The sequence below is a fragment of the Lynx rufus genome, unplaced genomic scaffold, assembly GCF_022079265.1.
Source record: "Lynx rufus isolate CCGP_SWC_20201006 ecotype Redwood Valley unplaced genomic scaffold, mLynRuf1.p SCAF_2, whole genome shotgun sequence".
In the NCBI taxonomy this organism is placed as follows: domain Eukaryota; kingdom Metazoa; phylum Chordata; class Mammalia; order Carnivora; family Felidae; genus Lynx; species Lynx rufus.
In genome coordinates this window covers 70,169,035-70,196,427 of record NW_025814834.1, presented here as the reverse complement: position 1 = coordinate 70,196,427, position 27,393 = coordinate 70,169,035, and the positions used below count along the sequence as shown (strand labels likewise).

The window sequence follows — 27,393 nt, the reverse complement described above, 5'->3', positions numbered from 1 at the left end:
ATATTTAGTAATTGAATGTCTTACTAGCCCAGAGATTTAAATGTCATACATAAGTCAGCAGCTTATGTATGAATCTGGGGCATGCCTAAGTAAAGAGACTTTATAAAAGCAGAGTTAAAAGACAGAAACACTAGAGAAATAGAGGTAGAAGAACACTGGAAAGAGTGAGGAGAATGGGGTAGGTTTAAATAGTAGTCATTGGAGACACCTATTTCCATTGGTCCCAGCAGTGTTCCCTTCCTTACTTCCTACTGATTCATTGTACTTTTATTTGTCAGTTTTAGTTCCTCTGCTAAATTCCCTGACACAGAACTTCCTCATTTAACACTCAAATATTGGCATTTTTACCAGGCCTAGAAGATCTGGTAGTAAAGGGTAGCTATGTCAAACACACAGGTACAAACTAAGACACAAGCTGGCTTTGTGATTGTTAAAATTATTTCTACTCCACGCAATATAACCTTCTCTGTCAAGTTCTGAAGCTCTGAGGGTACACAGCACCTTTCACTGTGTATCTTGAGTCATTATTTATTGAGTTAATTAGATTTCAAAGACCAAGGAACATCACAGAGAATCAAGTTCATGGCCTGCAGCTTGGAAAAGTAGCTCTCACTCTTTTAGCAAATATGTAATAAGTATCTACCCTGTACCAGGCACTCTACTGGGTATAGAAGCATAACTATGAAAACACACACACACACACACACACACACACACACACAAAATAAACAAACAAAACAACAACAAAAAACATGTTCTGAAAATATCCCTGAAAATTTACCTAAAGCCCAGATTTAAGTGCCCAGATTAAAAAATATATATATATTTATATATGTATAAATTATATAAATATATATATAAATTATATAAATTATATAAATATATAATATATTTATATAAATATATAAAATATATATATATATTCAGAATTTCCCTTTGTTTGCTCTGCATGGACATTTATTTTTTTTTTTTTAAATTTTTTTTTTTTTCAACGTTTATTTAGTTTTGGGACAGAGAGAGACAGAGCATGAACGGGCGAGGGGCAGAGAGAGAGGGAGACACAGAATCGGAAACAGGCTCCAGGCTCCGAGCCATCAGCCCAGAGCCCGACGCGGGGCTCGAACTCACAGACCGCAAGATCGTGACCTGGCTGAAGTCGGACGCTTAACCGACTGCGCCACCCAGGCGCCCCTCTGCATGGACATTTATAGCACACATTTGGACATTTATAATAGACATTTATAGTACCAATGGTTGTTCAAATGAACCCTCAAAATACAGTTAATTAGGTGAATGAAAAGCTCTCATTTAACTTTTCTAATATTTGCAGTTATGAGGGATTTTTTAAACTTTCTGATGCTCCAGAAAATTTTTTCAAGGCTAATAAAAATCTCATGTCTTTTTTATGGTATAAGGTCACTTGAATATTTTACAAATGTAAGGTTATCTCCCCTTTACTTCACTTTATGTGAATAAAACTCTTTGGGATCCTCAAATTATGTAAGACAAATGAGACATTCATTCTTTTGAGTTTGAAATGCTTTCTGTGATTGTTAAAAGCAATCAACCCATAGTTTAGTATCAAAGGACCCAAAGTTTAAGGGCATTCAAGCAAGGATAACCCAACAATTACAAAATACAATAGCATGATCAAATCAAACTAAAACTCTGAAGAATCACACAAAGAGCAAAAATGGAAATAACTATTCCATTGTAGGCACCTATCAAACATGATTAAATATTAATTCAGAGTATTTAACTTTACACTAAACTTCTCTCAAATGTGAATTTGCTGACACACACCTAATGGAATAAATACTACAATACTGTTAATATTTGCAATTATGCAGTGTGTGAAGTCAAATTTCTTCCACACTGAGCAATGAATACAAAATTTAGAAAGGAATGGTGGCTGAGGTTAATATAAACCTGCAATTTCTGATTTGATATGAATGTGCCCATCAAAATGACATTAGTCTCATTTTCTTTTTAGTAAGCAGATCTTAAATTAAACTTTTATACTTAGGTCAATAAAAACAATTATAGTACCTAATTTATGTATTGGGGTTTCAGTGCAAAACAAGTTTGGCTTAAGTCTATGACAGATTATAATTAGAAAAATGTGTCCAGGGCTTCCATCAGTGGAGTCTAAGAAAACAGATATTAATGAAGATTAATTAAGATGATTATTATTGTCTTTTATATGAAACTATTATATCATCCTTCAGGGTGAGGGACTGCTGTCCATTGGATTTTGCTCTGGAAAAAGTTCTCTTGTAATCATACTTCAATACAACTTTGTCTTTTAACAGTAACTATATGTCTGGTGGGTAGGGCAGGTGACGTATAGTCTTAAAGCCACATTCTCTTCCCCATCCAGAAGTTTAAGGCTTCCCTTTATTCTATGAGTCTCCACGGTCCTGGCCTCACTCCTATGTGATTAAAGGAAGGTAGAGGTTGCAAGAGAGAAATGTAGTTAGTTCCTCAATCAACTTTTACTTGGATGCTGATAGGTAAGGATTTTCAAATTAAGTTAAATATTCACAATATACTCTATTATTCCTTCCTCAAATTTAAGATACATGATTCAATGTTTGCTGTTTATTAGGCTGGACTGCCAAATACTCTTTTATGGTGGGTATACTTTCTAAATTCTGTTAGAAGAAATCAACAATGGAGTTTTTTTATGAAGATGTTCTCCAGACACCATCTATAGTGTTTTAAACCCTCTATGTGCTCTGGAAAGAATCACAATGTATTTTCTTATAGATATCCTCTATCCAGATAATATGGGAAAGTTGGTTTATGTTGTAATGAATGCATTTTTATTTGTTTCACTTAGCATAGCTGCAGAGAGGAACATTCCTAAAGGCAGGCTGAAAAGAGCACCGTTGAAGAAGACAGTCTGTGTCAAATGATTCCCCTAAACAGCAAATTAATCTTATGAACAAGTTTGGTAACTATGATAACTCACATTAGGAAATTTTCTGAGGGGCTTCTCTGGTTCATTAAATACACTTAGATCTTGACAAATTAGGATTAATCAAAACACAAATTAGCACTCCCCTTGAAACACTAATCCTCAAGTGTGATTATCAAATAGAAGATGCAGGCAATATATTAAATCTTAAATCTCTGCCCTTAAGACTTTATAGCATTTTCTGATTCTGATAGAATCACTGTTTGCCATGTGGGCATTCAGCATTTGATAAATCCTTACCACTTACAAGATACTGAACCTTGCTTTTGTTGTTTCTAGAAACTCATGCATTCCCTAATTTTGAGGTCATCCCAGATCATGTTATTGCTATGGTTATGGTTTATCATTAAGGAATAGGAAACATATATTTTTCATCTTTCCTTGGAGATTACATGTTTAATACTTCATGTTTACCCACTGATCATGAAAAGTGGATTGTTTTAGGAGTTATAAACATTCAAGTGTATGCAGCTGTGGTCTGAAGCTCAAACTGCTTTGCTATCTGCTTTCTTATTTTACCTTCATGTGACTAATGAGAATAAGGAATTATTTTATTGTATAAGGATACCATATCTGGCCAGATTGTTGGCAAAGCAAAGTATCCTGCAATCCATGATGGGGGGCTTTATAAACCTTGAGAAAATTAACTAATTTTAAAAATGTAACTTTTCCACATTTGTCATGTCACATGGTTACATCATTTAGAAACAAAATCATGAACAGAACACAAACGTGCCACACACAGACAGGGAAACCAGTGTCATAAATCCTGAACCACTTTTTAAAAATTTTTTTTTCAACGTTTATTTATTTTTGGGACAGAGAGAGACAGAGCATGAACGGGGGAGGGGCAGAGAGAGAAGGAGACACAGAATCGGAAACAGGCTCCAGGCTCTGAGCCATCAGCCCAGAGCCTGACACGGGGCTCGAACTCACAGACCGCAAGATCGTGACCTGGCTGAAGTCGGACGCTTAACCGACTGCGCCACCCAGGCGCCCCTCCTGAACCACTTTTGATACAAGTAATGATTCCTTGAAAAATGAAACAGTTTTCCCTCCTGCTTCTTCTCCTTGCCTCTCTCAGTTAACAGCATGATATGTGAGATGCATCTTTGCTTCCAGAAGGACAACTTTAAACTGACTCCGATTAAGTCAGGGCCAAGGATGAGTTGGAGTGTGGGTAATGATGAGTAGGCAGAAAGGATTTATTGCTTTTACATCCATGTCCTTGTTACCCAGATTCTGGAGTTCTGCTGACTCAGCAGAAGACTGATTATTTTTATTTTATTTTTTTTTTAAAAAGGTGCATTAATGGGGCGCCTGGGTGGCGCAGTCGGTTAAGCGTCCGACTTCAGCCAGGTCACGATCTCGCGGTCCGTGAGTTCGAGCCCCGCGTCAGGCTCTGGGCTGATGGCTCAGAGCCTGGAGCCTGTTTCCGGTTCTGTGTCTCCCTCTCTCTGCCCCTCCCCCGTTCATGCTCTGTCTCTCTCTGTCCCAAAAATAAATAAACGTTGAAAAAAAAAATTAAAAAAAGGTGCATTAAGATGTATGCATTAAAATCTCAAGGGAAACCCACGGAACCCACTAGGTTTTCTTAAGGTAACAGGAGGAACCTGGATACTGAGAACAATTGCAGGACCTTCCCCTGAACCCAACTCCTTGAGAGAGGGAGCGAGGGCAGGCATTAACAGAATAAATTACAGTGGGGTCTATTGGATGCTTTGAAAACACTTCTTCCAAAATGGATGAATTGTAAATGACCTGAGCTTGCTCACAAAGAAAGGAAAAGGGAGTGCAGTCTGCCAGGTAATGAAAAGAGTGATTTAAGTACCACCCTGTACTTGATATGCTGTCTTGAACTTAAACCTAGTTTTGTTTCCAGAAACCTTTCTCATGTGATAATATTTTAGAATCAAATGTTTTGATTCAACTTTATATAAAGCATAGAGAGCGGTGATTACCTCATCTTTTATATGTGAAAGCTTAAATATAAATGCATTAGGGATTTTATTTGTGGAGGAACTAAGACTTCAGACTTAGTCTAGGGTTCCTTCAACTATTTGACTTACCACAGCTGTCCATTACACTGGATTTCTAAAGTTGCGTCTAACGTGGTGACAAAACGTTCCCCATTCATTTCATTTATTGGTTTTTATCAATAATTAACAAAGAGTAGAAATGTAGCATAAATGTCATTTTCACTCTGTACCAGTTAGGGTATTTGTTCCTTCGAATGGTTAGGGTCAGACAACAATTCCAATTGTTTCCTAGAAAAAGTGATGACTATATCAGCAACTACCAAACTTTTCACAAAATAGGAGAAGCTCTCAAAATAGCAGAAGTTCTCTTCCTCCACCTATCTGATTCCTCTTCTGTAAAATGTATTGATTCTTGCTACCCCGGCACTCTAATAAATGTTTCAGATATTGTTCCTACACATTTCTACGTCTGCCAACTGAATTTTAGACCAGCTGTGCATGTTCTGAAATCTATTTATGCCAGCTGTACTTGTTAGTGGAATCATGTAACTTAACCATGTTGCACATAAAATAATAAAATATGTGTAAAACAAGAGAGCAGTTTCCTTCATCCCCATGAAAAAAAAAAGCTAAATGCTTTGGAAAGACTTCATAAAGATGAGTCATCTTAAAAATTGCAACTACAGATTGTTTTTACATTAAGTGTACGTGCTTAAACATTTATAAAAGTAGAAATGTTATATAGTCCATTAACTCTGACTATAATCCAAAAAGTTTTAAAAATTATTAAAACATGACCAGAAAATCAGAAATACATGGATATTAAGAACCACACTTTATGATAACCTTTGGATCAAAGAAGAAATAATGCAGAAAGCAATAAAAGGAGAACAAGTCATACCAAAACCGATGCAACCACAGAAAAGCTTGCATTGAAAGGAAAATGTACAGTCTTAATGCCTTCAGTATTACAGAAGAAAGACTCCAACAATAAAAGACCTTAATACAATCTTGAAAATAATAGACCATTCCAAAGGAATAAAAAATGGGGAATTAATGAGGGCAAACTCTGGAAATAAAAAGAATAGTGGCAAGTATAAATTAATGCAAAGGCTAGTTCCTTGAACAACATCCAATGAAATTCATAAATCTTTTGAAAGCCTGCTAAAGGAAAGTAGAGAGAACAAAACATACAAGTTTAGGAATGAGAAGGCAGATGTACCTGCTGATACAGAAAAGACTGGGTTAGAAGAGAACCCTACATGCCATTTTACAACTCTGAAAGCCTAGATGAAATGGACGAATGCTTCACAAAACAAACATTACCGTATTGGCCAAGGAAGAAAAAGAGTAAATAAATACCTAGTAGAGTTGAAATGGTGATTAAAGACCTATATGAAAACCTCCAGGACCACATGGTTTTACAGATAATTTCTTTCTAACGTTAAAAGAGCATATAAGTGTATGCCATATCAAAATAGAGGCAAAATTCTAAATAATTTACTAACCAACAGAATCAAAAAAGAATAAAAAACTCAGTGACCAAGTAGCGTGTATTTCAGGAATGCAAAGATATTTTAAAAGTATTAGTCTTAATGGTGAAGTTATTTTTATTGAAGTCAGCTATCCCTATTCAAAATTGTTTTGGAAGATCTAGTGAACTAAAAATCATAATACATAGTATTTAAAAAGAGAGAATGAATTTCTTTCTTTTTGATGCTGATATAACTGCACACCTAGAATATCCAACATAAATGCTCAAGGAAAATCCTCCAAAACCCCAAACCAAACCAAATTACATTAAACTAAGAAAAAGTCCTATCAAAACAATGTAGGGAATGTACTAGGTTGCTGTAAAGAAGATAGTTTGACTCCTTATTATCTATACACAGGTAAAAATGGAAATGTGTAATATATGTCATTTGTTTAACTGACTATGCTGTACAAAGTTGAAGAATAAATTTAATAGCAAAGATAAGCATTTCTTAAAAAATTTTTTTTAATGTTTATTTACTTTTGAGCGAGAAAGAGAGACAGAGTGGGCGTGGGGGACAGGCAGAAAGAGAGGGAGACACAGAATCCCAAGCTGGCTCCAGGCTCTGAGCTGTCAGCGCATAGCCCGACCCAGGGCTCGAAACCACGAACCGTGAGATCATGACCTGAGCCGAAGTCAGACGCTTAACTGACTGAGCCACCCAGGCGCCCCCATACATTCTTTTCTTTTTTTAATGTTTATTTATGTATTTTGAGAGACAGAGTCTCTGCACTGTCAGCACAGAGCATGATGTGGGGCTCAATCTCACAAACTGTGAGATCATGATCCGAACTGAAATCAAGAGATGGACGCTCAACTGACTGAACCACCCAGGAGCCCCAAATTATATACATTCTTGACATTGTTGGTAAATCTTGATATTGGTTACAATTTCCGACTCTCATTAGCCAGATCTGACAATCTCATCTTTGGATTATCTCAAATGTCAATGTGGACTTTGTTGTAATTGAATGAAAACAGTCATATATCTTATCTGGAAGAATAAGAACTCTCAAGTAGCCAGGGAAAATAAGAAAAACAAGATTAGTTAGGGTTGACCTACTTTGTCAGATATTAAAGCATAGTATAAAGTCACTAAGTACAAATTATTATATTGCCATAGGAATGAACAAATAGAGCCAATTTGAAAGTAAAGATACGTATACCAATTATATCTGACAATTTAATGTTTAAATAAGATGGTATTTTGAATCAATAGAAAAATAATGACTTATTTACATTCTACCTTCTATTCAGATAAAGAAAATAATCTACAAAGTTACATTTCAAACAGAATACAGAATTTTCTTTCTAATCACGCAACAAAATTTACAAGCAAATCTGGCACACTACTTGTATAATCCATATGTTTCATAGGACCTTTGAAAATCAGGACAAGATCTCTGAACTATATAAGTTGACTAACTGGACCATATTTAAAATAATTAAAAAAAAACATTTTTAAATCTGTAAGATATTTTTAACAAAATCAACATATTGAAAAGAGATTAGAAACAAATTGCAATATAGATGACAGACAAAACACTATTATCTATAATTCACAGAGATTTCTTATAAAAAAAAAAAGGTAACCAAAAAACTATGCAAAAATGCTACGTATAGGTAATTTATAGAGGAAACATCTTGATTAACCATACATGCTTTATTATAATGCTGTGACCTCAGTGTTTTGTGTCTATTGTTCAATATGAAGCACTGGTCATTGACAAAGCAGACGAAATTAGAGTCAGATTCTGGGCTAAAGTGCCCATCTTAAAATACGACTAACACCCCAATTTCCTGGCATCCACACATAGTGATTCCACTGTTAGAACAAGCTGAGGGTGGGGCTCCTGTGTGGCTCTGTTGGGTGAGCGTCCCTCTTGGTTTTGGCTCAGGTCATAATCTCACAGGTCCCGAGATGGAGCCCTGCGACCAGCTCTGCGCTCATGGCGCAGAGCCTGCCTGGGATTCTATCTCTTTCCTCTCTCCCTGTCCCTCCTCTGCTTGTGTGCACTGTCTCTCTCTCAAAATAAATTCATAAACCAAACCAAACCAAAAACAAAAAACAAAAAACAAAACCAAGATGAGGGCTAGTAGAAATGGAGCTCTATGATTCAAATACAAGAATTATACCTGCACAGAATGAACCTTTGACTTATCTTCTCACCCTGGTAGGTGTTTCTAGCTACTGATATGTTTCAGTTCTGTGGTGGTGTAAAGCATTGTGATCTAAGAAGATTCCAGTGGAGTGGGAAAAAAATGAACTGCAGCACTTATATAAATGATTTAGCACAGCTCCAGAGTATGAAAATGTACTATCTTAGGTGCTGGAGCCTGAATAAGAATGATTCTTATCAGTTCTTAAATTGAGTGTAGACTTCTGGGGGTGACCCGCCTGACCAATAGGAGCCCCAAGATGCAAACAAAAAGAGGTTTTTAAGGCACATCTGCTATAAAAGAGGCAAGGATTATATATTTTTTCCACTCACACTCATCCACACGGATAGCATAATGTCTAAACCAAGAAAACAATTAAAAAATATGTCAATTCCTTAAGTACTACTGCCTTAAGAGTATAAGAACAATTGAACTGGATGAACTTACTCTTGTTTGTTTTTACCCCTAAAAACTGATATAAAAAAAAACTCTGATGTCTGTTTGGATGTATATTAAAAAAATAAATTAAAAAAAAAAAACACCTAAACTCTGACATAGTGGGTGGACTATTTACATATCCATTTCTTTCTTTCTTTCTTTCTTTCTTTCTTTCTTTCTTTCTTTCTTTTTTACACATCCATTTCAATATAAATTTCCAGGTTCCTGCAATGTCTCAGATAATTCTCCCACTAAAGAAAATACTGGACTTTATTTTGTGAGAAATTGTGAATGGCTTGATTTCATTAAGTTTGATAAATGCTGAATTACTCTGATATTTGAATTAAAAGGGACTTAAAGTCATATTTACAGAATGTTGTAAAGCTAAATTTTGATGTCTTTCTGTATTTTTTTAAATTATAGGCTAAATCTGTGTTGAATAGTAAGTGACCTCAAACTGAATGGAGTTTGAATTACTCCTGTGCTTCTAGGACTCCAGAGAAAGTGTTTGGAAACGCATCACATGCTCCCGCAGGAGAAGTTGCACTCTAGAGTCCTGTTTGAATAGTACCATTATTTCAAAGAGCTAAAAAAAATTGGACACATCATTTCCACTATCCTATTGTTGGGAGAAGAACATTATTAATGAACGGAAGAACTGCAATACGTTCACTGCCTCAGTGTGGCGTTTTTGCAATGACTGTTTTTTCATGCGTAAAGCCCCAGGCCACGTTGTCATTTCCCGTGGTTCAGGAACCACCAAAGATAAAATCCCACTGTTAAGAGCTCCCTTTGCACAGAAGCAGCATGGTGCCAGCCGTAAATAAGTCCTTCTTGATAACGGTTGGAGACAAGGATGAAGTGACCATAATCATTTGTGAAACATGATGGAGCACATACCATTTGGGACACGAAAATACCAGATGCCTGTCTGAAGTCTGCTATTGTGCATGTCAGGGGTTCCAGATGGTACTTACTGTTCTGTGTGCTATTTTTGAGACTTTAGAGTAAGTAGCTTGGTAAAAAATAGGAAAGACATGCACCTTGCCCTTTCTAAAGCACATATGGTTCAGGTACTGGCTACACTAGGCAAGCACGTGTGCTAGGAGATTTCTTGCTAGGGAGAAACTTTGCTGCCTACATAGTTTCTGTAGAGCCAGGCAGTTTCTGTTAACTAATCAGCATGCAGATGAAAACATCTTCTAAAGTACATTGTAGACAGCTATTTTAATACAACTCCTAAATAGTACCTAGGTATTTCCTTACAGAAAACTAAAAGATGTCTCACCAGTCCTGATGGGATGAGCCCTTGGGTGTTGTAAGTGATGAATCACGATATTCTACTTACTGCTGAAGCCAAGACTATACTGTATGTTAACTAACTTGAGAATAAAAAATAAATAAATAAATATAAAAAAAATAAAATAAATGCAGGTTTTTGCCAGTCTCCATGCCCCATTTTCAAATGTGTGAATTTACTCGCTAGTCTGTGTAGAGAAGCAACATGTTTTTTTTTTTTTTCAAATTCGGCAATATCTGCAATGCTTTTTGCAGGCTGACTGCTGGTTTTGAAACTATGCTTTTTTGTTAAGAATATTACCGGTCAAACAAAAAAAAAATATCAATGCAAACTATACACCGATGTGAAAATTGTGTTGTGCTATTGGTATCTTTAAATGTAAGTGATTTTCTTCTCTAAAGAATTCCTAGAATCCTTGCCTGCTAGAGGGGTAAATATGAGGCCACCGTATTTTTAATCATGTTTTTAAACTTTATGACTAAAGAATCAAAGGTTTTCCATTGAACCTATTTATCAACTTGGCTGCATAAAGGATCCTTAGAAAAAGTTAAAGGGGGATGAAAACAATATGGTAAAAACAAGCCATGCTGTTCTGTGTATTTTGCTTAACATTTCCAATGGGGTTTAATGTCACAAGGACTGTTTCTATATGAGTGGCTGACTTGCACAGGACTGAAAGAGCTCATCATTACCTTTCACTATGGTGTATCAAAATAGACTGAGTGGAGGAGATTTATATAAAGGTCTGGCATAGATGAAGTCATTTCAGTTAGCATAGAGAATGGGTACAACAAAGTGTTTGATGGCGTAGAGTTAGATCATGGATGCAGAAATAATCAGTATTTGTAGTTAACAATTAAGTAGAGAGTAGTCAGCAGTCAGTAGTAGTCGTAGGTAGGTAGTAGTTAGTACTTAAGGTCAATAGGTAGAGTTAACAGATGATTCTCTGAGGGATAGCAGAGGAGCTGGAGAAGAGCTGTTGAAGGAAACCAGATTTTCACTAAGATGCTTCTTAGACATCACATCAACTCCAAGGAGTAAGAATTTCTATTAAACAATATGCTTATTATTTATTTGTCTCTTCTCCATTTTGATTGGCTTTGTTTGTTTGGGCTATTATAAATGAATGATTTGTCACTCCGAGTCCTATTTTGGTTCTAAGCATTTTTAGCCTACTCAGTTGACTCTTGAATGAGATCCCTAAAAGTTCTCCCTGCTTCTTCAACTCTTCTCCTATTTTATACCTCCTTCTTTCTGAGGACTTAATTTACCCTCTGCTTAACCAAGGAGATTGGACCATGTGGTGCTAATACCATTGAGTTTTCTCCTTTTCTCCTCAAAGTCAGTGCCTTTACCCTTTTTCTTTTTGTACCTGCCTGTCTTTAAGGAAAACTTGTCTGTCTACCCTGCTGAAACATTCATCCCTCTTCCTAGGTTCTCATTCCAACTCCTTTCTATGTCTCTTTCTCAAAAATTTCTCCATTAATACCTCAGGATAAAAAAAAAAATGTCAGTTGCTCTCTTTCTTCCTAAAATAAATTAAACAAAGTGGTTTCTGCACTACCTGCCTTAATTTTCTCTTGTGCTTCCCCACATATGGGACTCAATTCCTGTCCTAGTGTTTACCTGAAATGGTTCCCTTCTGTTCTCTGTCATCGACAATTCACCATAAAAGAGAACCAGAAGCTCACTACAGATAGCAAGGGAGCAGGCAGCAGGTAGGTTTGAATCTCCATCTTTAAGAAGAAAATATCCCATAGTAATTGTTGTATATGTTTAGCATATTTGAGTTCTGGTGCTTTAAAAACATTTGACGATGACAAGTTTCATGAAATTACAGAGAGGTTAAGTGACTTGTCCAAGATGAGTGGCAAATTGAAGAGCTGGTATTTAGGTCTTCTGAATGCCTGTTCTTATTTTTTTATATTATTAGGCATAACTAGGGGGGCATTTTTAAGATAAGAAATAAAATTCTCCCTCAGTTGTTCATAAAGGATTGTCTTCCATGTCAATACAATTTTAAATTATGAAGTCGTTTCTGTCATGAATGATTTATTTCCCTCCCTCCAGGATGATGTATAGAGCCTGGTCACATGGCCAGGCCCTTGTGTGTAATATGAAGAAATTTGACTCTATATTGACTTTCAGTTCTTGACAATGTTGTAACTAAAATCAATGTGGGATAATGTCAGAAAGTTTCAGACTGGGTCAGAGGACAGCTTTCAATTTGGGAAAATCCTTGAGATACCCTTTCTCAATCTTAATCTGAGAAAGTATCTCCTCTTCCTAACTGGTCAAATTTGGAGGAGTAGAAGGGAGAGAGTTTTTCAGAATTGACCTATAGACATTTTTGAAAAAAAATTGTCATTATTCCTAAGCTTGACATCAGATACAAAAGAACACTATCCTTTCTTTAATTTCATTACCTTGACTCTTTTCCCTTTGTACTCTGAACCATTTGGTTCCATTGAAAGAAGCCCATAAATGTCCCCAGAATACTTTTGGTTCTGGAATATTGTGACAATAGCTATTTCACAAAAAGCAAAAGATCCAGGGAATAAGAAATATGGCTGCACATTTTAGGCCTATTTCCTATGTTTTGAGTTCTGTCAAGGAATCCCATGTTTTGGATTATGAAAAATAATTTTGAGTCAGTTAATACATGTAATTGGAAACCTTATACCTCATTCTGACATGGTTGGACAGTAAAAAAAAAATGACCTGAAATGTTTCACGAGAAACTATGTCTAAGGTTGTGCTTAAATGAAATAACGTGAAATGCTGATGTAAAATACACCAGTTTGATGTACTTTATGTATCACAATACATAAATTTAAATCACTTTAAATTATTATTAAATTACTATTTGGTTAACAATAAACTAACAAGACACGGGGATTATAAGAATGTGGTTTTAGAGGTAAAAAAATCTACTTTGTTTTTTTTTAACCTCTCAATAGTCTAAGAGTACAGTTACTTTTCTCTAACTTTGTTTTGTTTTTTGCACATTGTGTGTAACAAGCAGGCATCTTCCACTTGCTGAGTTTTCAGTTATCTTGCACTTTGATTTTTTTACTCACTTTGCAGTCACAAGATGAGAAATGTAGACACTGTGTACAAACAAGAAGTTCGTGCAAAGTCAAGCTCTCAAAACCACATGCAAGACTCAGTGGCACATGGTTTCGAGCTTACACACTCCAGGATCATGTAATTACAGGCATGCAGATGGAAGGAAAGTAAAGCACCTACATCATGAAAATAGAGGATGATGAAAGAGAATGACATTTTCTTTATGACAATTATCTAATGCAAACCGTATACCCATAACCTTTATCAGAGTGGAGGAAGGAGCAGATAAGTAACTTTTTGTGGGGAGGGGGAAACTGTATATAAATATTACTAGAGGTCAAGTTCTTGTTAAACTTAAGGATTTCTATTCTGTACTTGGCCTCTTCCAGGTTATCTTCTCCAGGTCCTTGCTTTGTATTTCCTTTGCTACATCATGCAAAAAAGATCAGAACTAACATTGGAAATCACTTAACAAGCTCTAAACCTGACAGATAACAAGGGTGTTCTCCACAATTTACACGAGAATTAAATTGGATATAAATACCTCCTGTTCTTACCGGTGGGTGTTGTGATTCCATGTATTAAGGTGTGAAGCAGACAGGAAAGAGATAAATCTTTCATAAGTACATTGTAAATAGGCAAGTGGTATATAAACCATATTCATAGGTAATAGAGTCAAACAATGAAAGCTAAATAGTTGTCAAAAAGAGACTTTATCACAAAAATGGTCACAAAACTAGTTATATGGAGAGGGGATGTACAATATATAATTGTTTTATTACTGTTAGTGAAATAATCTGGCAGTATGGAACAACAAAATTGAGTGACACGTGTTCTGATTAAAAAGTCTTGACACTGCTTCAGCCAACCCAGAGTTACAGAATCCCCAATAGTTTCTGAATGCTGGTATCTTTGTTCAACAATAATACAGATGGAAGCATCGAAAGTGATAAATTGGTAGGTGCTTTCTTATGAAATTTAAGTTATATCTTAGTGATATAAATTTATCAAATGAATTTTCTCAAGTAACTTTGGGATAATTAGAAATAACTCATGGAATTCAGTTATGCTTTTATATGAAATGTACTAATTGATTGGCTTATCAAATGTCAATTTTTATACCGGCATGTCCTTACTTCTCAGTCAAATACATCACATTTGGCTTTAATCTGCTTATCCTTACATGGCTTTCAAATTGGGCAACATTTGCCATGCCTTCTGCCCTTTGACTGCTAATTTTGAACCTTTGCTTTTTTGTCAGAATATTACCAGTCAAATAAAAAATGTCAAATTAAACTGGATAGGCTTACTTATGCAAAAATTGTATTATGCTGTTCATGTCATTAAATGTGAGTGGTTTGATTTTCTAAAGAATTCTTAGCAACAGGGTCCTTGCCCACTGGAGGAGTTGACACATGGGAGGCCATCATATTTTTAATCTTTCCTAATAGATCTGTGATATGCCATAGAATTTGGGCATGTCACATAATTTATCTGTAGGAATCAGTCTCTGTAGCTATACAGGTAGGTCAAGAGAATGTGTGCAATTCACCTAATAATAAAAAGAGCTCTTTATGCCATGGTGATGTCCTTAATTATGTTGATTTTTAAACATTGATGGACGTGGGAGGAATTATGAAAAGTGATTGTTGATGTTGAATTTGCTTAAAAGTTATGAAGAAATCCATATTTCCTCCTTGAAAGGAAAGATGCATTAAACCAGGTACAGTAAAAGGGCACATAGTTAATTGTTGTAAATATAGAAAAATTTGTCCTTAACAGAAATATGAAACTTCCAATCATAAAATGTTTATGGCATGCTGAAGTTCCTTAACCTCTCCCACAAATCCTCAAAATGTCCTGTTTTTTTTAAAGGAATGTTAACTTTGGATTTCTGTTTGGGGGCATCAGAGTGATTGTTACTATTTACTTGTCAAATCTTAACACACATGGGTCCAACTATTTTTTTGGGTGCTGGAAGCTAGGACAAGTGCTGAAAGCCCAAATCCTATGTTAATCATGTTCTCCCTAACCAGAAGTGGGAACTCTACTACACAGTTATATCAGTTTGCATCATGTTATAATGCCTTTGCCACACAGTATAACTAGATATAGCACCATGCAATGCCATGAATTGAGAATGAGAGACTATCTCCAGGGGAGAAAATAAACATCCGAGAGGAAAACAAAAGCAAGGGGTTCAAAGCTGGTGAGACTGGCTTTCCCATTTGAACTGTAGCTATAATGCCTGAAGTACTTCCATTTTGGAAAACAGAAATACATACCATGTTCATGTCAATGCCATTGGTGTATGTCCATGCATGCTGGAAATATTCTTCAAGCCGCTGCCTCAGAGGGTTGGGGATTTGGTGAAAGCGAATGAACTCTTTTACTCGAAGCATCTGCATGTGGTACCTGGCAGTTCCCGAGTATAGTCTTTGGATAATTGCGGATACATTTCCAAAAATGCTTGCATACATTAGTGCTGGATTGGATAAAAAACAAAGTTATAGGGGAAGACTGCACTTGGGCATTTTTATATCTTGTCAGAATCTCAAGTTTGTAGATTTTTTCATGATCTCAATCCAGTTGTAAAGATTTATCACTGGCCAATGGGGAAAAATTAAGTTAAGCCAAAATTATAAATTTTATAAATTTGATAATAAACCTGGAGAATCCAAATTCACCATGGATTCTAAATTAGAATATAAACTCAGATTGTTTACATTATCAACCTATGATCTGGAATATTGACTACAGAGATAAAATGCCTTTAAAATAAACATTTTCGGGGCGCCTGGGTGGCGCAGTCGGTTAAGCGTCCGACTTCAGCCAGGTCACGATCTCGCGGTCCGTGAGTTCGAGCCCCGCATCAGGCTCTGGGCTGATGGCTCGGAGCCTGGAGCCTGTTTCCAATTCTGTGTCTCCCTCTCTCTCTGCCCCTCCCCCATTCATGCTCTGTCTCTCTCTGTCCCAAAAATAAATAAACGTTGAAAAAAAAATTTAAAATAAACATTTTCTTTGTAATGTAATAAGGATATATGTCACAGAGTTACCACAGATATGTTTTTCTGGAGCTGGATTAAAATGTTTATTTTTAAACTGTGACATCTCTGCCTCTCAGACTCAAACCTGACCTTTTAATATTAAAAATCTATTATAAATCTCAAGATTATTTTGAATACTTTGGTTTTGCTAAGGAATGATACATTGTTTTAAAGAACTCATACTTTCCTTATTTATTTGTATACGATTTTTAACCTATTAAAATTCAGTTTTACAGTATTTTTACATGAGAAACAGATATCTCAGGCTTGAGTATGAGGACATCATTTTATTTTTGTAGAAAAAAATAGAATATACATTTCCCTTTTGTCTGTGAGAAGAAAGAACTGCAATGAGAATCCTTGCTATACATTCCAGTACTTATGTAGAATACCCTTCTAAGTGTTTTCCGGGCTAAATCTTTGTGATTTAACATAAGTTCTTTGAGTATCTTCTCTTTCTTTTTATGTTTGTATTGTTTCCAATAATCCTAAAACAGTGCTGTATTCTATACGGAAAGTCAAATCATGATACATGGACCGTATTCTGATCTCTGGGCATGTGCCAGAACCGTAGAGAGAGGGTAGCATATGTTTAAGGCACTGGGCCTGCAATATCCTGAGCACGTGGTAAAAAATGACCACAGTGTTTGATTCAATTGTATTCAACAAACACATTCCCCACCCGGCCCCCACGAGCACAACACACTTTACAAACCTTTACTTCTATAAACCCCTTAGTCGTTTTTCAAGTAGATTTTGACCAAATTCGGGTTAAGCATTTTAAAACAACTTATCTTCTTGGTCATTTGCTTAATTTTCCATCTGATCTTTGTCTCTTGGTTCATATGGCCTTGTATACCATAGATATCTCAAGTCAGAGAATGCCATAGAGAAAGGAGTGGCCCTTTGTTTTTATCTATTTAAAGAGATGAAAGTTGGGGAGATCTGTAGTGAGCCTGACCTGGGATGTGTGAAGGACAGTAATTCTCAGTAAGGTAGACAAGCTGTTTAGATTGGACCTTCCAAAGATAAAGACTCGTGCCTAATTTGAGTAAATGAGTACTTGATTAAGAAGAGAGTTAGCAATACTTGCCTGAAACTGATTCCTGTGATCCAAGGAGATTCCTGTGAAAAATGCATTTTACTCTTCCTAACTGTAGTGTCGGAAATATTTATGCATGCTGTTGTGTCTCCAAAGTATCTATCATTTTCTCAGGAAACAGTTATAGGTAGCACACATTAAGTTCATTTGATTTAGTCAGGGGGACATAATCAATGCCAGTTATTTTTTTAAAATTTTTTTAATGTTTTTATTTTTTTTTGAGACAGAGAGAGACAGAGCATGAGCAGGGGAGGGGCAGAAAGAGAGGGAGACACAGAATCTGAAGCAGGCTCCGGGCTCTGAGCTGTCAGCACAGAGCCAAACGCAGGGCTCGAACTCAAGGACTGTAAGATCATGACCTGAGCTAAAGTCGGACGCTTAACCAGGTGAGTCACCCAGGTGCCCCTCAATGCCAGTTATTTTATTTAAACCACATAACTACTTGGAGGCGGGTCAGGGAAAGCACTCTTAATTTGTTTGTAATACATACTATGGTTTCATTTCTACATTGTGGCTTTATCTCCATACTGCTATGAAAATGAACCAAAACATTAGTCTGGGTCATAGACAGGTATTTCCATTCATTGACAAAATGGCAAAATCTAGATTAAAAGCATGTAGTTTAATATATGAATAATATATATTTCTCTTAGGCAATTCTATGTGGTGGCTTTTTAAGTTGTAATGAAGGCACAAATTATTTTTTCTGATTTTTTTTTTCAGGAGCAACTGGAGCCATAAGCAAGAAAGAAGCACAACATAGTTATATTCTTTATACATTATTCGGTTAATGCTTAACAATTGGCATACGAGTCAAAAGTAAGATGGCAAATATGAATCCAAATATGAGTCAAAAGCAAGATGGTAGACTATATAAAGGCATTTCTCTCTTCAACTCAATATTTTATTTAGCTTTCCTCAATAGATAGTTGTAATTTCACCAGATGGTTTGTTTTAGGCTTGGATATTATAGAAACAAAACAGGTATATCTTAAAACTTCCTTCAGCACACCACACCTAAAATCTGATATGCTAACCAAATGAATGTATTTAGTAGGCCATTAAACATTAGCTGAAATGTACCGATAGAGCAAATACACGTTTTCTACCTAATACACAAACTTTTAAAAAGTTTTAACCTAAAAAATTAGATGTTATAGGTGTGTAATTTACATACAATAAATTAAATAGGTGTTAATGGTACAGATCAATTAATTTTTACCAATGTATACGCTGCTATAAACACAATCAAGATATAGAACATTCCATCACCCCAAAAGATTCCCCAGTGTTCGTTGGCTGCCTGCATACTCACTTCAGAACCTAGACAACCACTACGCTCCAATGTATGTCATTAAAGATTAGTTTGCATTTCCTAGGTTTTCATATAAATGGAATCATGATGTATACATTCATTTGTGTTGACTTCTTTTGTTCAGCATGTTTTTGAAATTAATCCTGTTGTTGTATAAATCATTAAAATGTTCTTTTCTTTTTTTTTTAATCACTGTGCAGTATCCATCCAATGGCTCTACCAGTTCAGTTCACCTCTTCTGTTGACAGAAAGCTCATTGTTTCATTTTTGGCTACTATGAGTAAAACTGCTGCGAACATTTGTGTACAAGTCTTTGTATGGGCATATACTTCCATTTCCCTTTCAAACACCTAGGAGTGGAATTGTGTGGTATGTTTAACTCTATAAGAAACCATGAGACTGTTTCTCAAACCTGTGTCAATTTATACTCCCTCCAGCAATATGTGACAGTATCAGTTGTTCCCAAACCAACAGTTGGTATTGCCAGTCTTTCATTTTAACCTTGTAGTGGCCATGTAATACCTCACTAGAGTTTTCATTTGCATTTCCTGATGACTAATGACATCTTTTCCTGCACTTATTGTCCATTAATTTATCTTCTTTTGTGAAATGTGTTTACATCTTTTGCTACTTTTTAAATTGAGTTGTCCTTTATTACAGAGTTGTAAGAATTCTTGATATATTCCAGATACAAGTCTTTTTTTTTTTTAGGTCTAAGTATGGAGAGTATTTTCTTCTAGTCTATCATTTGTTCCTTTTCTTAATAGTGTCCTTGGAAAAGCTGAGGTACCGATTTTGATGAAATACAATTTATCAAATTTTATTGTATGGCTCAGGATTTTTTGTTTCAGTTTTGGTAATTTGTTTCACTATGGAGCTTTTCTATCACATCTAAATTGTCATATTTATTATTATAAAGTATTTCATAATCTTATTTTATTATTCTTTTAATATCTTTATAATGGATAGTAACATCTTTTCTTTCATATAAGACATGTTAACTTATGTCTTCTCTCTTATGTCTGTCTATAGGAGGTTTATCAATTTTATTGATCTTTTAAAGAGCCAGAATATACTACCATTAATTTTCTCTAATGTATGATTTCGATTTTATTAACTTTTGCTCTTATCTCTGATATTTCTTCTACTTATATGTTTAATTTGCTTGTCTTAAAATAGAAGCTTAGATCCTTGATTTTTAGATCTTAAGACAGAAGCTTAGATCTTTGATTTTTAGATCTTTTTTTTTTAAAATATAAACACTTAAGGGGTGCCTGGGTGACTCAGTCAGTTGAACGTCCGATTCTTGATTTCAGCACAAGTCATGATCTCATAGTCATGGAATCGATTAAGCCCCGCATCGGGCTCAGCACAGAGAGTGGAGACTGCTTGGGATTCTCTCTCTCTCCCTCTCTCTGCCGTTCCCCCAACTCATGCTCTCTCTGTCTCCAAATAAATAAATAAACTTAAAAAAAATAAAAACACTTAAAGGTACACATTTCTCTCTGAGCACTGTTTTAGCTGTCTCTTACACATTTTGATACATTTTATTTTCTGGTTCCCTCTCCCATTTTCAGGGAATCCACATACAAATTTGTTAAAGTGCTTGGTATTGTCTACCAGTTTCATCATTTCTGTCAATTCTGGCTCTGAGCTTCATTTGTTTGTTTTATTAAGATATGATTGACATATAGCATTATATTAGTTTCAGAAGTACAAAGTAATGATTTGATATTTGTATACAGTGAGAAATGATCACCAAAATAAGTCTACTTAATATCCATCACCACAGTGACAAGAACTTTTAAGATCTACTTTTTTAGGGGCACCTGATGGCTCAGTCGGTTAAGCATCCAACTTCTGGTTTAGGCTCAGGTCATGATCTCACAGCTTTGTGGGTTAGAGCCCCACATCAGGCTCTGTATTGACAGCACAGAGCCTGCTTGTGATTCATTCTCTCTCTCTCTCTCTCTCTCTCTCTCTTTCTCTCTCTCTCTCTCCATCTGTCTCTGCCCCTACCCCCCTTTTTCTCAAAATAAATAAATAAACATTAAAAAGTAGCCTAAATTTTTTTTTGGTAGTTTAGGGGTGCCTGGGTGGCTCAGTCGGTTAGGTGTCCAACTTTGGCTCAGGTCATGATCTCGCGGCTTGTGAGTTCGAGCCCCATGTCCGGCTCTCTGCTGACAGCTCAGAGCCTGGAGCCTGCTTCTGATTCTGTCTCCCTATCTCTCTGCTCCCTGCCTCCCCCCAGCCCCTTTCACGCTCTGTCTCTCCCTCTCTCTCAAAAACAAATAAACATTAAAAAAAGTTTTTTGGAAGTTTATGTTAGTTTAAAAAAATTTGGTAGTTTAAAAAAATTAAAAAAAAGATCTACTCTTCTAGCAAGTTTCAAATGTACAATATAGTATTATTAACTACAGTCACCATGCTGTACATTACATCCCTATTTGTTTATTTATTTATTTTTTATTTATTTTAATAACCAGAAATTTGTACCTTTGATTCCTTTCACCCATTTTACCTACTCCTCACCCCAGTCTCTGGTAACCACCAATCTATTCTCTGGATCCATAAGCTTGTTTTTGTTGTTGTTGTTGTTGTGGTTGTGGTTGTGGTTGTATCTTACTCTACTCAGTTAACTAAAGTGTTTTCTCTTTTCCTAAAATATGAAAATTGTCTGAAGAAACCAAGCATTCTTCTTAAGGAATCAATAGAAATAGCTTAGTGCTATGTTTAAGAAGGAAGGTAGGAAAGAAAGGAAAAAGGTAGGAAGAAAGGAAGGAAGGTAAAAAGACTGCCAACAACCCTGATTTAGGGATTAGAGATTGGGTATAGGCCAAATAAAGAACTGGGTTTTCTTTAATTTAAGATAATTCACAGGATAAATAGTAGTATGTATTTAACAATCCTCACAAGTGATGGGTATTCCCTAAGTGGTGAGCAGGTTAAATTTCAGTGCATTTGAAAAATTCCTTCTTGCAAATTCTAAGTTTCAACATGCAGGTTCTGTTTTCTTTATGAAAAGTATATATATTTTTTCTATACAGATGTTTAAGTAATTAGGAACAGACTTTTAAAAATTTTGTTTGCTACCTGTTTCACTAAGATTGATAATCTCTGTAAAGTATTTACTGGCAGTTGTAATCACAGAGTGGGTGGGACTGTGCTTGTTCCGAGAGATTTAGTCTCTCTGGAATGAATTTTTCCATTTTTCCTAGTAGGTCCCTCTTCATTTCCTTCTGGGTACAAGATTACGTCTGTGTTTGTAGTACAGACTTAGCCTGCATCTGTAGAATATCTCGGGTTATTTGAATATAATACCATTTGCCTATAGCAATCCTAGAATAATAAAAATACTAAGACATACATATGAAAAGTAAATTTGAAATACATTGAACAATAAACTGGGTGAATTGATTTAAGTTTCATAATAAAGGTTATCTAAGTATATTTCATTAGTTAATGTGTTAACGTTTAAAAAGCAACTCTGGATCTGTTTTCATATTTGTATACAATCTAAGGATGATGCCCTTTTTTAAGCATTCAAAATCCATTATGCTTTTGTCAATTGCTGTTTGGTATCAGCAAGGTTATCTTTAGTGACTCCACAGTATGATTTTTAAGAAAAATTATACATCTTTTTTAATGCGTTTTTTTTTTTTGCTTCTTATTCCAAAAAAATATACCTCATTAATGACACCGATATCAGCATCCTATTACAAGGTAAAGAGCAATAACTGAAATTTGGCCTGATGTCATAGGAAAAGGCATTTTTAGTCAGTAAGTGGTGAAGAATATACATATTTGTGCATATATGTGTATAAATGCAGATACATAAGAAACATTTCTATTATTTCTATATATTTTATATAGAAATATATATTCTATATAGATAGAAATATATATATTTTATATAGAAATATATATTCTATTACTATTACATTACTAGATAGAAATATATATATATTTCTATCTATCTAGAATATAATGTAAACTAGTCTTTCCCATTGTAATCTGACCTCAGCTTAAAATAGAAAATAACCATTGGTAACAAATTACAGACACTTTTACAGCAGTAAAAGTGAACTGCAAGTCTCAGTTCCTGGATCCCAAGATCCATGTCACTCCAGTTTTCAGTTTTTGGTTTTCTGAAGTCCTGAAAGTCCTTCGGTGTCTCCCTTTCACAGAATCAGTTTTGATAGAATATAGTACCCATATATGTAATCCCATTATCTCTACAGTTTTCTATAATTTTTTCTTTGCCTTATTCTTAATGTTCTAGAGATATCAATTTTGTGATATTATCTCATCCTAATAGATAACAAAAGAGAAATCTACTTACAGCCAATCAACATGACACAGATTGAAAAGATTTTCTCCGAATTGGTGTTAGGAGACACATTCCCGAATCCTACACTGGTTAAGCTGCTGAAGGTAAAATAAAGTGCTGTGACGTATTTGTCTTTAATGGATGGTCCAGAACTTGAGTCACTGTCATTGTAACGTTTCCCAATTTGTTGTCCTAAGGAATCCAACCATCCGATTTTGTCTGTCAAGTAGGGCCTTTCTACATTCCCAATTGCATACCAAATGCAAGCCAGCCAGTGAGCAATCAAGGCAAATATGCACATTAAGAGCATTAGAACAGCAGCGCCATATTCTGAATAGCGATCAAGCTTCCGGGCCACTCTCACCAGACGAAGGAGTCGAGCTGTCTTCAAAAGACCAATTAATGTTGTTGTCTGTGGAAACAAATGTGTATGGTCAGAAACAGTTGGCAAACAACTCAGTGTATGTTCCTGTGAAGCAAAGTAGGTAGAAACAGGTCAAAACAAGGTGGTAGCATTGAAGATAAATGCATATTTGAATGAAGTATTAAGGTTAGTTTTTGTTTTAACTTTACGTCTGCTTTGGAAAATACTTTGAAAGTGTGTGGTACATTCATATCTTGGCATGCAAGACCCATGGGACAGACACTCCATCTGTCTAGCTTTATGCTCTAACCAAGTGCTTTGGAGATAACGAATAGTCAGTAAATCATTCATTCACCAAGAAACGTCCCATGTGTTACTGGTGTGCCTAGCAAGTGCCTACACACTGGGATTATAGCGTTGAGCAAACAGACGTGATCACTTTTATAATAGAAAGATATTTATTTACTAGACAAAATGCTGTCTCTAGTGAGGAGAAATGAGGTCCACTGTCTCGAGGGGAGAAACAGATGTTTTTTAAAGAAACGAACAATAGGATTGTTTAAAGAGTAAAAAAAAATGTGACAACAATAATAAGACAAAGTGGTATGATAGAGGGTATTTGAGGGCATGAGTCAGGATGGAGACTGCTTTGGAAAGAAAGGCCAAAGAAGAACTTGCTGAGGAACTGATACTAGAATCGAGAGAAACCTGCATAATGAGAAGAACCAGGCAAGCAGATAATTGGGAAACTTATTGGATGATTGCATGTATGCCTTAGACACTATATTTAAATTCATTTTTCCTTCCCAAATGTGTTAAATTGATAAATTGTTTCTTGAAGGCCCAATGATATTACGTATTTTTCTTTGGGGTGTGATATGTGTAATTAATTGTATGATTATTACTGACCAGGTATCTAATGATAGGACACTTCTATATAATAACAGGATACTTCACTGGTTGTTTGGATTTGAAATCTGATAAGTACAAATTACAAGTTCATTTCTTAGGTTTCCTAAATAATGTCAGCTATAAGTACTATATAATTCACAGGGCATATAATTATTCCATAGTTACATGGTGTTTACCAATCAATTATTGAGTCATTTTATGTGTTCATTGTTGGTGTTTATTTTGCAAAGTACATCCAACTGCATTAAGAATACTTATATTTTAATTAAAGAAACAGCACATTGCAGAACTATCACCCTCTATCCATATTGATTTGGTGGAAAAAAAGCACTAAATATTAAGAAAAATAGTTTCATCAGAATTCTATAATAAGTGTTGTAGTTTCTTTCTTTTTTCTTTTTCTTCAGAGTGGTCACTAAGAGGAAGGGAGATCCCTTGGTCTCCTCTAAATTCTTTTTAAGTTGTATTGGACCCTTCCAGAGGTGAGAGGAACTTGCGTAGTTGGGATGTGCTTATTACATTTGGGCTCTGGTCTTTGTTCATTATGGGATGTGTGAAGAAGTGAGTCTTCTCTGCTCCCAATGTTGAATTATTGTTTTTCAAGGTGGAATAAAGAAAATAGCATTTTTTTTCTTCACAAATGTAAGAGTATATCTCTTCTCAACAAATAAAGGGAGAGTCTAAGTTATTATTAAGTAGTTTTCTGGAAGAAAAAACTTTCCATCATTTGAATTATTAACATTTTAGATGATCAGTTTTTTTTTTCAAATTTCGTTGGTTCTTTGTTTCAAGTTTTTGTTTAAACTCTATTTAGTTAACATATAGTATAATATTGGTTTCAGGAGTAGAATTTAGTGATTCGTCACTTCTATGTAACACCCAGGGCTCATCACAAGTGTCCTCCTTAATACATCACCCATTTAGCCCATCCCACACCCACCTTCACTCCATCAACCCTCAGTTTGTTCCCTACAGTTAAGAGTTTCTTATGGTTTTGCCTCCTTCTGTCTCTTTTTTTTTTACGTTCTTTCCCCTATGTTCATGGGTTTTGTTTCTTAAATTCCACATATAACTGAAATCATATGGTATTTGTCCTTCTCTGACTTACTTAGCATGATACACTCTAGCTCCATCCACATTGTTGCAAATTGCAAGACTTATTCTTTTGATGGCTGAGTAATATTCCATTGTATATATAATGGAATATATATTCCATTATATATCTATGTCTATGTCTATATCTATATCATCTATATCATCTATATCTATATCTATATCTATATCTATATCTATATCTTTACCCAGTCATAGTCAATAGACATTTGGGCTCTTTTCCTAATTTGGCTATTGTTGATAATGCTGCTATAAACATCAGGGTGCATGTGCCTTTTTGAATCAGTATTTTTTTTTTCAACATTTATTTATTTTTGGGACAGAGAGAGAGAGACAGAGCATGAACGGGGGAGGGGCAGAGAGAGAGGGAGACACAGAATCGGAAACAGGCTCCAGGCTCCGAGCCATCAGCCCAGAGCCTGACGCGGGGCTCGAACTCACGGACCGCGAGATCGTGACCTGGCTGAAGTCGGACGCTTAACCGACTGCGCCACCCAGGCGCCCCTTGAATCAGTATTTTTGTATCCTTTGGTATAAATACCTAGTAGTTCAATTTCTGGGTCGTAGGGTAATTCTATTTTTAAATTTTTGAAGAACCTCCATACTGTTTTCCAGAGTGGCTGCACCAGTTTGCATTCCTACCAACAGTACAAGAGGGTTCCCCTTTCTCCACATCCTTGCCAGCATCTGTCATTTCCTGTGTTACTACTTTTAGCCATTCTGACAGGTGTGAGGCAGTATCTCTGAAGTTTTGATTTGTATTTCCCTAATGATGAGTGATGTAGAGCATCTTTTCATGTGTCTGTTTTAGCTGATCAGTTACATATTGGGGCTTTGGAACAAACAAATGGATGTATGAATTCTGTATCCATACCCATCTATCATCTTGGAGAAGTTGTTTACTTCATCTCTAGACCTCAAATTTTTCATCTGTAAATGAGCATAATAATGCCTCCTCATAGGTTTGTAGGTAATTCCCAGTAAATAGTAGCTTTTTGTTCTTATTTAAATATCTCATAAGCTTTAGTTTCTATCAGTAAGTGGGAACACTATATTGTAAAATGGATGGATACACATATTTTCCAAATGCATTACTTCGATATCTAGAATTCCAAATGGAGGCTTTTCCAACACTGGCCTTGGCATCCTCAGGAAAGGGTGGGAATTTTAAAGACAAAAACATCATCTACATGCACTGATTGCTTGGACTTTAGTAGCAGGAATCACTGGTTCAACGTGTCTCTTTCTACACTTCACAGCTTGTTTGTGTGTTTATATTTCCTCCATGCTCTGTTAGCTATTTACTTGTGTTGAAAAATCAGAAATATTGAAAATTATTGCTTAAAACTTCTTTTCTTTGGAAGAAAAATTTTCTCTCAACCTCAAAATAAGTGAAATATAATGAAAATTCTCTAAGGTATTTGGTTAATGAAGTGAAATGCTTCAAAACAAATGAGATGTTTTAATAACATCTTGTGATAATAAGTACTAATAACTCTTCTGGCTGCCAAGATAGTAAAGCAAAAATGATGTTATATAATCCATCTGCTGTGTAGGCCAGCTTCCTCCTTTTTCTCTCCCTTCAAAGAAACATCTGATGTTTCTTCTAGGATTATATCAAAATAAGGCAAAACCTAAATGACAGTAAGTTCTCTAAGCAGATAAGTGAATATAATTTATATAATAACACACAAATGACATCTTTTCTGGACAAAAAAAAAAGCTTAACAAATATGGTACACGATGAAGT

At 35.5% G+C, this 27,393-nt stretch overlaps 1 protein-coding gene across 1 annotated transcript in view; it reads right to left on the bottom strand.

Moving 5' to 3' along the window:
* Positions 1-27,393, bottom strand: part of KCNH7 (potassium voltage-gated channel subfamily H member 7) — a 476,865-nt gene that overhangs the window by 34,694 nt on the left and 414,778 nt on the right. Inside the window, exons 8-9 of the mRNA XM_047085555.1 lie at positions 23,267-23,666; positions 15,746-15,945 (exon numbers count right to left, since the gene is read on the bottom strand). Of these exons, the coding sequence (XP_046941511.1) occupies positions 15,746-15,945; positions 23,267-23,666 (600 nt within the window). The remainder of the gene's footprint in view (positions 1-15,745; positions 15,946-23,266; positions 23,667-27,393) is intronic.